Genomic DNA, 12,900 nt, shown 5'->3' with positions numbered 1-12,900 from the left:
AATTGGTTTCAATATTGAAAATAAATAAAAAACAAATTAGAATTTAAAAAACAGTTTTTTTTATTTTTAATTCTGTTGAATAACTTGAATTTATGTGACAGAAATTTAAACAAATCTTATTTAAGAAAGAGTATGATTATCTATGAAGAATATATTATGAAACAACAAATATCAATAGGCACATAAGAAAGTGAAGTACATATTTTTTTGATAGACAAGCTATTACATTTCAAAAATAAATACAAAAAACTATATTTAAGAATTTATTGAATTGTTCAGACTTATAATAACATCCCATATCCAAACGTTCTTTTAATTGGTGTGAAGTAGTATCTTTCCCAATTTTGACGAGTAATAGCTTCATCACTAAAAAAAATTAAATGTTAAATAAATGGTTTCAACAAAAAACAATTTAAATATATATAACCTTTTAGGCACCCCCACAAGAGTAACTTTAACTTTAGTATGGTCTTCTTGTTGATTAATAATAACAGTAACGGTGGAATATAGCCAATCAGGCCACTGTTTGGTTCTCCAATTTTTAACAATTTTTTTTCCAGGACACTAAGCAAATAACAAAAATTATGTTAATAACAACCTTTATAGAAATTAAATTTACTTACAAGTTCTATGAATTCACCAGTAATATTTCCATCAAACAATTGAAATTTCCCACCTTTAGTTGCTTGAAATGTGACAGATTGTTGAGTAAAAGCTGAAACAAGCTAAAAAGAAATAGTTTACAATTTTTTTCAACTATTTAATTTATTTATAAGTTATAACACTAATATACTAATATACTGACATCTGGTGTTGTGAGCACATTGTAAAAATCTTCACCAGAACACTGAAATACTACATCCATTACAACAGTAGTAGTATCTACTTTGGATTTTGAATTATCTTCTTTTGCACCCTATAAAAATAATAAGTATTTATTAAATTAATTAGTTAAATCATTTTTTATAACTAAATAAGACTCACATTATCAGAATTGTGAAGATTTTTGATAGAATCTTTAGACAATTTTGTTTTGGAAAGATTTTCAATATCTTTTTTAGGTAAAATCATACCTTTTGAAAATTCTAGAAAAAAAATAATCTGTTATTATTTATTAGTAATTAAAGAGATGTATTATACATTCATAAATCGTCAAAACTGAACCACCGGAATAATATTATACATTGAATTATGTATCTTAATTCATTATTTTAAGAGAACGTTGTACCTACATATGTTTTTTAAGTCATACTAATAAAAGAGCACAGTAAATTTGTGTTCAGTAAAATCCATTTGAAACTGTTACTTCAATATTAGTGTAAATTTACCTTATATATTTTTTTTTTATTAATTCTTTATTTACAATCTAAATTTATCATACACTTAGACAATACATATGACATCCTCTTAAGTAAAGTTAATTTAAAATATAAAATACAAATATATAGATTAGAATAATCATTGTAACATACAACACTAATAAATCAGTGAATAGGATTAATACTTAAATAAATAAAATATAATTTAATTCATGTTGACCACCCCTGTATTATACCATTACATTCATATAATATATAAATAAATAAAACAGGATAATCAGTAGGGAGCAGATTTTACTCTAAATACATATTTTTATTGGAATAAGATATTATTTATCTGATAAAAAATATGTACAATTTAGATCATTCTAATTAAAATAAACTCAAAGTTATTTTACATGTTTTTAAATATTATGGAATAAATACATATTTTTACATATTTGGTTAGTAAATACATATTTTAGTAATTTTTATTAATTCTCAAAAATCATAAACATTATCTGCTTTGCATAAATTAACAAGATAAGTAATTTTTGATAACCACCAAATATTATAAGTTACTTAAATGACATTTCAATACTAAATCGGCCGAAGGTATTGAAAAAGCAAATTCACTGATGCAAAATATTAATTTAAAAAACAATTTGACATACATTACTGCAAATGTTTGTTTTTTAATTCAGACAATTTAACTATTGGAAACTAAAAACATGTCTTTGATAAAAAGTATTAGCATTGTAGAAAATTCTGCTGATAAATTAAAAAATACTCAAGGGCACATGTGAGAGATAGTCAAAAATAAATTTTTCAATTGAAAAAAATTCTAGATTTCAAACTATTAAAATCATGACAGATATTTTAATTAGTAAAAATCAACAAGGATCTCTGAACATTGAATTTTACTCCTAATATAGTTAACATGAATTATGCCCAGAGCTTGCAAACGTTATATTTGACGAAAAATAATTGAGATTTGTAACGTAATTATAACTAAGAACGATAAACATAAATAGTTAAATAACACAAAACTAAATATATGATATATATCATAAAACAAAATATAACACAAAACATTAATTATAGTATATCATTAAATGAAATAATTAACTTCCAATTATTTAATAGTTATAATTTATAAAATATATTAAAAATTTTAATTCTGAATTACGATAAATTCACACTTGGTATAATGTTTTAATTGTAAATAATGTAAAACTAAATTTTTTTTTTCAAACGCAAGCTCTGATTATGCCCCTACTACATTTGTTGATGTAGAATGGTCTTCCAGGCAATACATAAGTATTCTCTAATCAAACTGCCGCAACTTTTCATTAGCAAACCTTCAACAATATTTTTTAATTTATCATTGCTTTGTTCCGGAATGAAACTCATATACATCTAAATTCTAAATCGTTAGTATTCTTTTTATTTAAAATATTTTTTTTATTTTTTTTTGTAAATTTCAATACTAATACACTTTTTCAGTACTTACATATTTTGATTTTTTTATTACAATAAAGTCTGTTCCCTAATAATTAGCATTTAAGCATTCAGGATAATTAAGAATCTAAAGAATAGAAATAAAATATATTCAATAGTTATGTCAGTTAAATTATTAATTTTTTAAAATAATGATAATTAATTTAAGTAGATTCCTAATCAACTTTTATTATAAATAATAATAAATGTTATCAATCAACTATTAAAAAATTAGTGTTAAATGTATAAAAAATAAATTAATCATTTTTTTTCTTTTTTCATGAACTATTGTAACCATTTATGAAGATAGACACAAATATAAGGTTTCTACAAAATACTAAAATTTATCATAAAATTAGTACAGACAATAAATAATTAAACTACTTTTTTAAATATAGTGATAGTACTTTAAATTGTACAATACATTATTTCAAAAACATAATAATGAATAGAATATGTATGTTCTATTAAAATAGCTATCAAATTGTTAATTAAAATACATAATACACATAGGATGCTTTCCAAGTTTGAGAAAATTTATTTAAGAACTACTCTGTAAATAATGAATATATATATATAAAAAAAAACTAAAATCTAAATGTTTAGAACTAGACCTAATTTTAAAAAATGTAAAATTCAAATAAATATTTCAAAATTATAAGTTAAATATAGTTATCAATATTTTAAATATTTTTTTTTAATTATAAAATTATTAGTAGTAAGTAGTATCTAATTAAAATTTTTTTGAAATATTAATTATTTACTACTAAATTTATACCTTCTTTAAGATCCTTTATATATTTTTCAAGTTGATCTCGAATTTTACTACGTCCTTGGTGATAAAGAAAATCCTTAACTATTGTTGCTTCATTTGACGGCTCTTTCAATGAAATATTTATCTGTTAACAGAGTAATTAATTCATAATTAAGTTGAAAAGTATAACATATTATTGAAATTACAAACAAGGATATAATGAACACTTAAGTTACAAAAAAATTAGCATTTATACCTCAATTTCAGCTACACTATTTTCTTCACTTAAATTTGGTATATTTATTGTGCCCTCTATCTCTTTTTCTGCACCACTTAAATGCCCTTTCCAATTTAAAGTTAAATCCCACTCATAAAAGAATATGAGCTTGCCCTTTCTATTATTTGCAACAGCTTCTCCTTCACAACTTTCGATCTTAGCAATCTCACACTTAGCTACATCATTTTCTAATACCATACCAACTAATAAGGCATTAAGTTTGTCTTTAGACCATTGACATGCATTTTTTTCTGTCCTAAAAAATAAAAATAAACAAACCTTAGTTTTATTATTAATTGCCTTATGTATAAAACTTTAGTTAAAATAATATCTAAACATGTTTTATCAAAACAATAATTAAATTGAATACAAAAAAAAATCTTATTTTGGTCAGAACAGAAACTTGACCTTTTTGATAATTTTATGATGCATAAAATATAGTTCATTAACTGAACTTAATTTTAAAATTAACTATCTAATTACCATATTTCAAGTTTTTTTTCAAATTTATTATTGATGATAGGTATTATATCAAGAATAATAACATAGATTGAACATTTACAATAATAATATAATTATTTAGAGATTAAAAACAAATCTAAACACAAAAAGTATTAAATTACAGAAAATACATAAAAATAATTTAACAAATTACCAATGCCAATTGTTTACATTAGTGCCGTCCGGACGTTCTTCAACAATCCACCGTGGATCTCCTTCACCCCATTTAGCCATCTACAAAATTAATAAATACAATTATATATTAATGATGTACTTAAATAATACAATTAAATCAGAAAAGTTTGATGAATCGTTCACATAATAAGTAATAAGTACAACACACTAAATAATAAAATAATGATAAAATTCTTACTATGAATTAAAATCTTATAAATTAATGAGTATAACTGAAAATACTCAATCAGATAGTGATTTTACTAGTAGATGTATTTTGCGTAGATATTCGGCGCAGAATAATAGAAACGATTGACGAATAACGATTAATTTTGGAGTACCCCGTGGAACAAAATTACAGAAAATAGTAATACAGCAATACACTACTACAGTAGACTACAGCTGCGGTAGAATGGTGCTTATATTGTGATAGTTTAATGAAAGAATTAAATCATGTTCGAACATGGAACATTCTAGAATCTTTTAACAGTATGACCAAGTTGATAAGAAACTAAAATACCAGAAGTACCGGCTATCATCATATTTTTATATTTTTCATATTCTGTGCTATCATACAGTGTTTCTAAATAAGACTATTTTATTTTTTTTGTAGTAATAAAGTAGTATAAACTAATTAAACTCTAAGCTTACTCACTGTGGAATCACCCGAATCAGACGACAGACAGTTGTAGCAGTGGTAGTCCAATGAACATTATTTTGAAATTTTTTTCTTCTTCAAAAACTAAGTTCATTCCATAGTCTATGGTTGGTTCATTCAAAATATTCTTAAAATATTATCTTGAATGTAAAAATAAATACTCAAACTATATTTTTTTGCAAAATTCTCATACGAATTGAGAGGTGATATGGTTTTTAAGCTTGTCGCGCGTTTTTCACATTTGAGTTCCCAGCATAAAAAAAAAATGGTATGCATATCGATTTATATGAGACTTCTGCACGGGTGTAATGTGTTTGTTGTCATTTAACATATTTAATTAATTAACACAGTATCTTACATTGCAAAATAATTACAATCATCGAACATACTTCATTTTGAAAATCAATTTTTATTTACAAGAGTTGTTCATTATAATATAATCTAGTTAACTTTGATATATACTTACCTAACCATATCTGATACTTGAATATAATGTTAATGTACCCCATTATTCAAAATTTAAATAAAAATCTTTAAAATTTTAAAGATAAATTAAAAATGTTGTTCAATGGTAAGTGTTTAACTAAGCTTTTATAAAAATAACTAAATATTAATGTATAAAGTACAGTGTAGGTATTCAATTTGACAATATTATCGAAAAACGATAAAAGTATAGTACACTAAAAATAAGTACAAAATAAAATGTTTAGTTTATCGATTCATATTAATTGTGTAACTGTGATAACAAATATGCAATTGCATATTTTTTTCCTTTTCACTTTTTTGGATATTGGTCAGTTATTTTCACGAATCATAATAATTTGAATTTAATGGTGAAATTTTTTCTTGAATATTTCTACATATTTAATGATTTGAAAAGTATAGTATACTAAAGTGAAAATTAAAAAAAAAAAATGTGTAAATAATATTTTGTCGAACTAGAAATATTAAAAATAATTTTGTTGACATTAAATAATAACTAAAATAAAGATAAGATAAATCGATTACGGCGTAAAATTTTGTATCTACTAATGGTGAACATTGAAAATTGCTAACATAAAATATAGATATATTTGGTGAAATTTCTAAGTATCTACCTAATGTTAAGTTATAACATAAAACAAAAATGGTTTGATAAAAATAATTATTAAATGGTAAAACTTTGAATTTTAAATGGTCATAAAAAATTAATTTTACTTTCGATAGAATTTTTTTTTTATTCGTACATTTCAATTAAAATAAGGTAAACATTTTAAGTTTCTACAGTTATTTTTTATTGAATTATAACTAAACAATAAAATTAATTAACCGTAAAAACAACCATTTTTCTTTAATTTTTTAATTTTTCCAATTATTTAAAATATACTATATAGGATTTTTTATTATTGACAATTTAAGTAAAGTACAAGTTTTAAAAGTTTATACTTTGTACTATATGTCTATATACAAATTACACACAATTGGCTATCCAAAATAACTCTCAAACTTTAAGATTGAAGCATTTTATCGTTTACTTATCGTGGGTACTAAGTAGTAACTGCTATGATTATTTGTACAAAAAAATAATTTCAAAACAATCATATTGTGTATAAGGTAGACAGTATAATGAAGTAAAAAAACTTACCTTAGAGAATAATTGTAAGTGATTACTTCATTACTATAACACTCTTTTTGTTATTTATTAAAATGGTAGGTACGTTTGTTTTTGTTATAACTAGCTTATCAATAAAAGTACGTACATGGTCAAATTGTCAAAGCCCATAATTAATTTGTGTCATTGTTTTGGATTGATTAAGCCATAGATTTAAAATATATACGCCCATGGACTAATCACGCAATAAAAATAATTGTTACTATAACATTTTGTCTGGTATACTGTATAACACGATTCTTCATATTCCTATTATTAAATAATTTTCAGGTAAATAATTATCCTTATGTTTATGTATTTATATAAAATTATAAAAGAACAGCCCTTTTTTATGTTCCCGTTTTATGACGACACTATTAAACATTTTTCCAATTTTTTTTCATTAAGTTATATGTATCAAATACTCCTACGAGTGATAATTATAGTTTTGTTTTAGTTATAATTCAGCTACTACTCCTATTTAGCACTTGATAAAATTAAGTAAAATTTTAAGAAAGCACAAACTACACACGGGCGAAGCTGGGTAATTCAAAATTCAACTAGTACAGTATAAAAGGTTTGACGCTAAAATTTTTAGAGTTGTATATGCCCATGTATTATCTATGCATATACAAATTTTGGGGATCCTTTATTAAAATTACCTATTCTCTACATATTTTATACGTTAAAATCTTTTTTAGATGCTTAGTGTAGCGTGCGATCTACCGCTTACGTGTGCTCTACCTGTGATCTACCCATTACCTACTCCAGTTCTTTATCCGTAATTTAACAACGTTAACGTTATATTTCGTCTCCGATAGTCGATAATAATTTAGTATGTTTTCCAATTTCGACGACGTACATAGTCCTTGTCCGTCATTATTTTCGTTTATTTCCGTCATTTTTTTGTTTTTTTTTAAGTAGTTCCGTCATGCTTCTCAAATATTTTTATATTCGTGTTGCAAGTTCAGAGTATGCGTGCACTGCATTCTTACGAGAACACCAAATTTTAAAAGATGTGAATAATATATGCTTCAGTCACATTTGGATCAGTATTGCTGGAAGACGTGGCGGAAAATTCAACCAGATTTGTTCATTGCATTTTTAGAAGATACCACATACATATAATTAACGACAACTAAATTGTCTAAAACAAAACTTATTTTATGTGGGTAATTTTTATATTTTAAATTTTAAATTTTATATTTCCAAAAACAAGCTGGTAGATCGCACGCTACACTAGCACCCTTTTTTATCTTAATAACAAACATATTGCCTAATTTAACCCATTGCACTCAGTTTTCCGTCTCTTAACGGTTGCCAGGTTGCTAAGTTCTAAGATAAACTGAACAAGTTAAAGAAATTTAAACTGTTTCAAAAAATGTTTTCCAGTTAATACATAAAATCTTAATAATTTCTAAGTCCAAAAATATATTTACGGGTAGATATGTGCTTATCAATACATTAACACTGAACTAAAAAATGGATTTTTTTAGATAAAATTTCAAGATCTTAGGCTTCTATTTTCTAAGAGGCTCAGAAGTTATAAATTTATCAAAATTCTAAAAGTAAAAATATAATAAACAATTTAACTTATTTATATACCTGTATCCTATGTATGTAAGTTTCATGATTATTAAAAATTCGTGTTCGTAATTTTTGTGAAACTTTAAATATATATATATAAAATAAATTTTATAAAATCAATATTAATTTGCTTCACTACCAGAATCTAATATTTTAAAATTCATTATCAATACATATTGTATTTGTTTATTTCTTATTAATTGAATTGAAAAAAATTAAAATACTATTACGCCTCTGTAATTTTGTTATGTATTAGGTGGTTCAGTGGTTGATTATAAATTTATAATGTATGGTGACTGCCAAAAACCAAGAAGTTTAAAATAAAATAATATAAACGGTTAAATTAAGTGGAAACACAACTACACGAAGACTTTGTTATTTCAAAAAAAAAAAAATAATAATAATAAAATCGTTTTTAAGGAGTCACTGAATGTATTTAAAATCACAATATCTTTGTAGCCATGTAAAAAAAAAAGTGTCATAATAAATTCGATTATGTAGGTATACATGCAGACATACAAGGTCTGTTGTTCTTATTTTATAATTTTTATATTAACAAAAATACTTTAATTTACAACTTTTGTCTTTGGGAATGCATATTTTTTCGGTTAAAAATCTGAGTGTTGAGTCTAAAGTTAAGTGTTTTCCAACTTGCAAAGGGATACGCCTCTTTGGGGAGGAGTGACAATGCGGCATGAATGTATTGCTGAAGAGGCGCAAGTAGTTATCAATACGTAAAATTTGTATAAGAAAATTAAAAAAAAGGTAATACATTTTTCAATTTTTTATGAGTGGTGAGAGGGAGAAGATGCGTGAGATTTTTGAAAATCTACAAAGTGGGTGTGAAATAAATTAGCTTGAAAAACATTACATTATTATGGTTAATAGGTACTTTGGTTTTTAAAAGTAAAAAATGACTAGTACTTTTCAATATAATAAGAACAACTTTGGTGACAATCTGATAATCTGCAGATACTGAATAGGAACATTTACATATCTAGGTATAATAGATATCAATAGAGCTGGTGTAAAGACTCAGTTTACCTAGTCTTTTATATATTTTTATTTTACATACCCAGCTATACGAAAAACGATTTTGATTTAAGACAAATCAGCCTATATATTTCTAACTTTCTAAGAATATATTTGATTGTATTTTATCATATTGCTATTAGTTATTTATTTTTAATATAAATAATATTATAAGGTTGGTTACATTAATTTTTGCAAAAAATAAATTGTATTTATATTTATTACACATAATTATCTACATAAATTAATTATTACGTTATTATTTTACTGCAGTATATTATTATTAGCTGAAGTTGTTATTACTTGGATAAAATTATTAATTTTAAACAATATGTAATATGTTGATATAGGTATATATCTGCAACGTAGTTATATGCAGAACGATGTGAATAGGTTCATGTTATAACTTTTAAATAGCTTAAATTTAATCAAGATATTTTTAAAATTTAATGGTATATGGAAAATTATAATTATTTAAATATATTTAAATTTACAATCTCAATAGGTAATGAATAATGATAGATGAGGAAATAACACAAACATATCATTTTAAAATCAATAAATTTATTGTTCCCCTCAGAATTTAAAATAAGTACCTATGAACAGTATGAACTATAAAGAAATGATGTAAAATTAATGCATTATTTATAGATTCCTATTACTAATAAATATGTTTTATTTACTTTGGCATAATGGCTTTAGGTTTATAGTACTATTATCGATGGTACAAATCATTGTATAGGTATATGCAATACATTTTAAATGCTATTATTGTAAGTACGCGTAGATAATAAGGATTATTATTTATTATCTATGATTTTATTAATGCATACTACCATTATTATTATTGATAATTTATAAATGTACCTATAACATATTATTTTACATGATCCCATCTGACGGGAATAATAATATTATATTATTTATTATTATACCTATCTTATTATTCTATATACATACATTTTTATTCATTATAATTATTAATTGTATATAATGTAATTAATATTTATGTTCTTACTTCTAAGTTTGATATTAAGATTGAGTTACTGGCTTCACTTTTTGTTGTTATCGTCGAAAATCATTTTTATTTCAAAATTCGAACCTAACCTAGGTATTCAAATATATTATAAAGGTACTTGCTGATTAAAAATAAATATTTCATTCAACAAAGATTTAATGCAATTGATAGTTATGAGTGTTATGACTTAAACGTTTATAACCAGTTGTCAAACTTGTATTGGTTCTATGATTATAAATAATTTTATAGCTGTGATTTGTATATATTAAAAAAGATAATCAAACGAGTATTTCATGAAATACAAAGTAAAAATATAGAGAACAGGAATAAAATTCTTTTTTTACTTTTTATTGTAATTAGTTATTATAATTAACAGATTTAAATATCGCGGTTTTTTTTTGACGTCAAGTGCTATCATGAACTAAGATATTTATAAAAAAAATAGTTTGTGGTGCTTACGGTAATAAATAGTTATTTATAAAGCTCTTAGAATTTACGATCTAGCCGTCAAAAAGTTACTATATATCATTATATATTATGTAGGAAAGAAATGCGTTTAAAAAAACAAACTCTCAGCTCATAAATTAATATTATATAGTATAACATACAAACATATTATAATGGATCATACCGGCATGTTGTATCATGATTGGTCATGGAAAAAACCGATGTGTTGGAATCGGCCTACAACCATATAAATTTACAATGATGTGTAGCTTATATATTTTTTCTTCCAGTTATTTTCGAGAAAAATACCCAAATTCCGTCTACCATTGGCAACACTGTACCGGTAACGGCGTCATTTTTCTTCATCCGTCCGAAAAGCGTTTACTGCACCCACCTCCTATCCATTTATAAAAAACCATATGCACCACTCCGTCTATGTATCTATGTTTTAGTGTTGAACTATAGTCGGCCATTTTATTTGACAATCGACCCTCTACCTGTCCGTACGTCATATTCTTGTGTTTTCTAACTCTCGTCTTTCATCTCTTCTCTTCATTTCGCATTACCCGTTTGATTTGTCGCTTCAGCTGTTTTAGAGGAATAACTGTCAGTCTTTCACTGAATCATCCCTGCCGAGTCATTCGATTGTTATAATTTGACTCAATATTGTATAGCTAACGCAATGGCGCAAGTCAAAGAGGAGAAGATCAGTGACACGTCGTTAAACGGGCCAAACGCACACCATGGTCCAAATGCCAACCATAAGCCGAAAGAAGAATTCCACGGCGGTGGCCGTGGTGGAAGAGGCAATCGCTTTCAACCGTACGGTGGACCGAATAGAGACCGCAAAGGTGGTCCCCCAAGAGACAACAATATGGTAATATATATATAAATATTGTAATAAAATATTAGGTTCTACTTTTTCTATGTCCCGATCTACATTGCATAAAAATATATTGCGGATTATTAAGTGTGCGATGGTGTTTTGTTTGACTGCTATACATACCATTTTTAATAATTATCTGTGAGCTAAAATATTTTTGTAATTACATATAATTAGTAATCACTAATAATTCCGGTTGTCGATATGTGCACTTTTGAGTCGTTGCTAGAAACAAATAGGTATTTTGTTTATTACTAAATGTATATTTATATACATATTAGGTTTAGAAACTATTATGGTATAACTCCACATGTTTTGTGTATAAAGGTATTTTATATTTTGGATTTGTAGGTTACTAATTCTGTTAATATAATTGTTCAAATTTTGTCTAAACTAGAGTTTTCCTAACTTTTTAGGTAATGTATTGAAAATAGGAAAATAATATATTTAGGTATTGCTTTCTTAATTATCTTAAAATAATTTTTAACTTAAATAACTTTCAATTTTTAAAAAAACATCAACATTTAATTATGATGGCCTATTGTTGTTATAAAAATATTATTTCAATACACTTAGGTACCTAATACTTGAACAGATTTGTTCAAAACTTGGGCTCTATAAATCACATTTTTAAAAATGCTAAATTACATATTTTTTTGAGGTTTAAAGATAACTTATAAACACTTATGTAAGATTTATCTTGAACATTTAATGTAACTTATAAATATAAACAAGGATTAAAAGTATATAATTTTGTTGTTGGTATAATGTAATAATATGAATACCATTTGAGTATTTATAATAAGAAAATGTCATTCAATCAGAGTATCTTATTGATAACTAAATGGTAATTATAGCCTACTTTAAATTTTATACTTTCTAGAATTTTATTTTATTGGTTAATTAATATTTAAAATTAAATTAAGTTATAAGAAGTTTGTTAGTTATTATAAAGTATCAAAATGATTGTAGTTTTAATCATATTTAACATAGATAAACTTAAATATAAGCTCCATTCACCTTGCTATGATATTTATATATAATTAGGTGATATACCAATTCATATAATTGAAATATGAAGGATGGATATCCTACTAGGAAACAATGGATTTTTTCATATGTTGTCAACACTATGGATGCA

General features: G+C 24.6%; 2 protein-coding genes across 7 annotated transcripts in view; one reads left to right on the top strand and one right to left on the bottom strand.

The window, feature by feature from the left end:
* Positions 1-42: 42 nt before the first annotated feature.
* On the bottom strand, positions 43-4,939 carry LOC112601556 (activator of 90 kDa heat shock protein ATPase homolog 1). The gene is made up of 9 exons (XM_025349247.1): positions 4,704-4,939; positions 4,485-4,564; positions 3,809-4,085; positions 3,577-3,697; positions 985-1,085; positions 806-916; positions 624-725; positions 428-564; positions 43-366 (listed from the first exon to the last, which is right to left on the bottom strand). Exons 2-9 carry the CDS (start codon positions 4,562-4,564, stop codon positions 282-284), a joined length of 1,014 nt encoding a protein of 337 aa, XP_025205032.1. The 5' UTR covers positions 4,704-4,939; the 3' UTR covers positions 43-281.
* A 6,352-nt stretch (positions 4,940-11,291) lies between these two features.
* LOC112601517 (hrp65 protein-like) overlaps positions 11,292-12,900 on the top strand; it is a 21,085-nt gene continuing 19,476 nt past the window's right edge. For 3 of the 6 annotated variants that reach the window (XR_003115058.1, XM_025349183.1, XM_025349185.1), the window contains exon 1: positions 11,294-11,753. Coding sequence is in view for 4 of the 6 variants with exons in the window: in XM_025349183.1 (XP_025204968.1) it covers positions 11,559-11,753 (195 nt within the window). In the remaining 2 variants the exon portion in view is untranslated. Of the gene's footprint in view, positions 11,754-12,900 lie in introns of all 6 variants that reach the window. The other 3 variants (XR_003115057.1, XM_025349184.1, XM_025349182.1) reach the window with 2 other exon arrangements.

Source organism: Melanaphis sacchari, unplaced genomic scaffold, assembly GCF_002803265.2.
Source record: "Melanaphis sacchari strain LSU unplaced genomic scaffold, SCAv2.0 Contig79_pilon_pilon, whole genome shotgun sequence".
Lineage (NCBI taxonomy): Eukaryota > Metazoa > Arthropoda > Insecta > Hemiptera > Aphididae > Melanaphis > Melanaphis sacchari.
The sequence above is the reverse complement of the archived record's forward strand: the minus strand, read 5'-3'. Positions and strand labels throughout refer to the sequence as shown.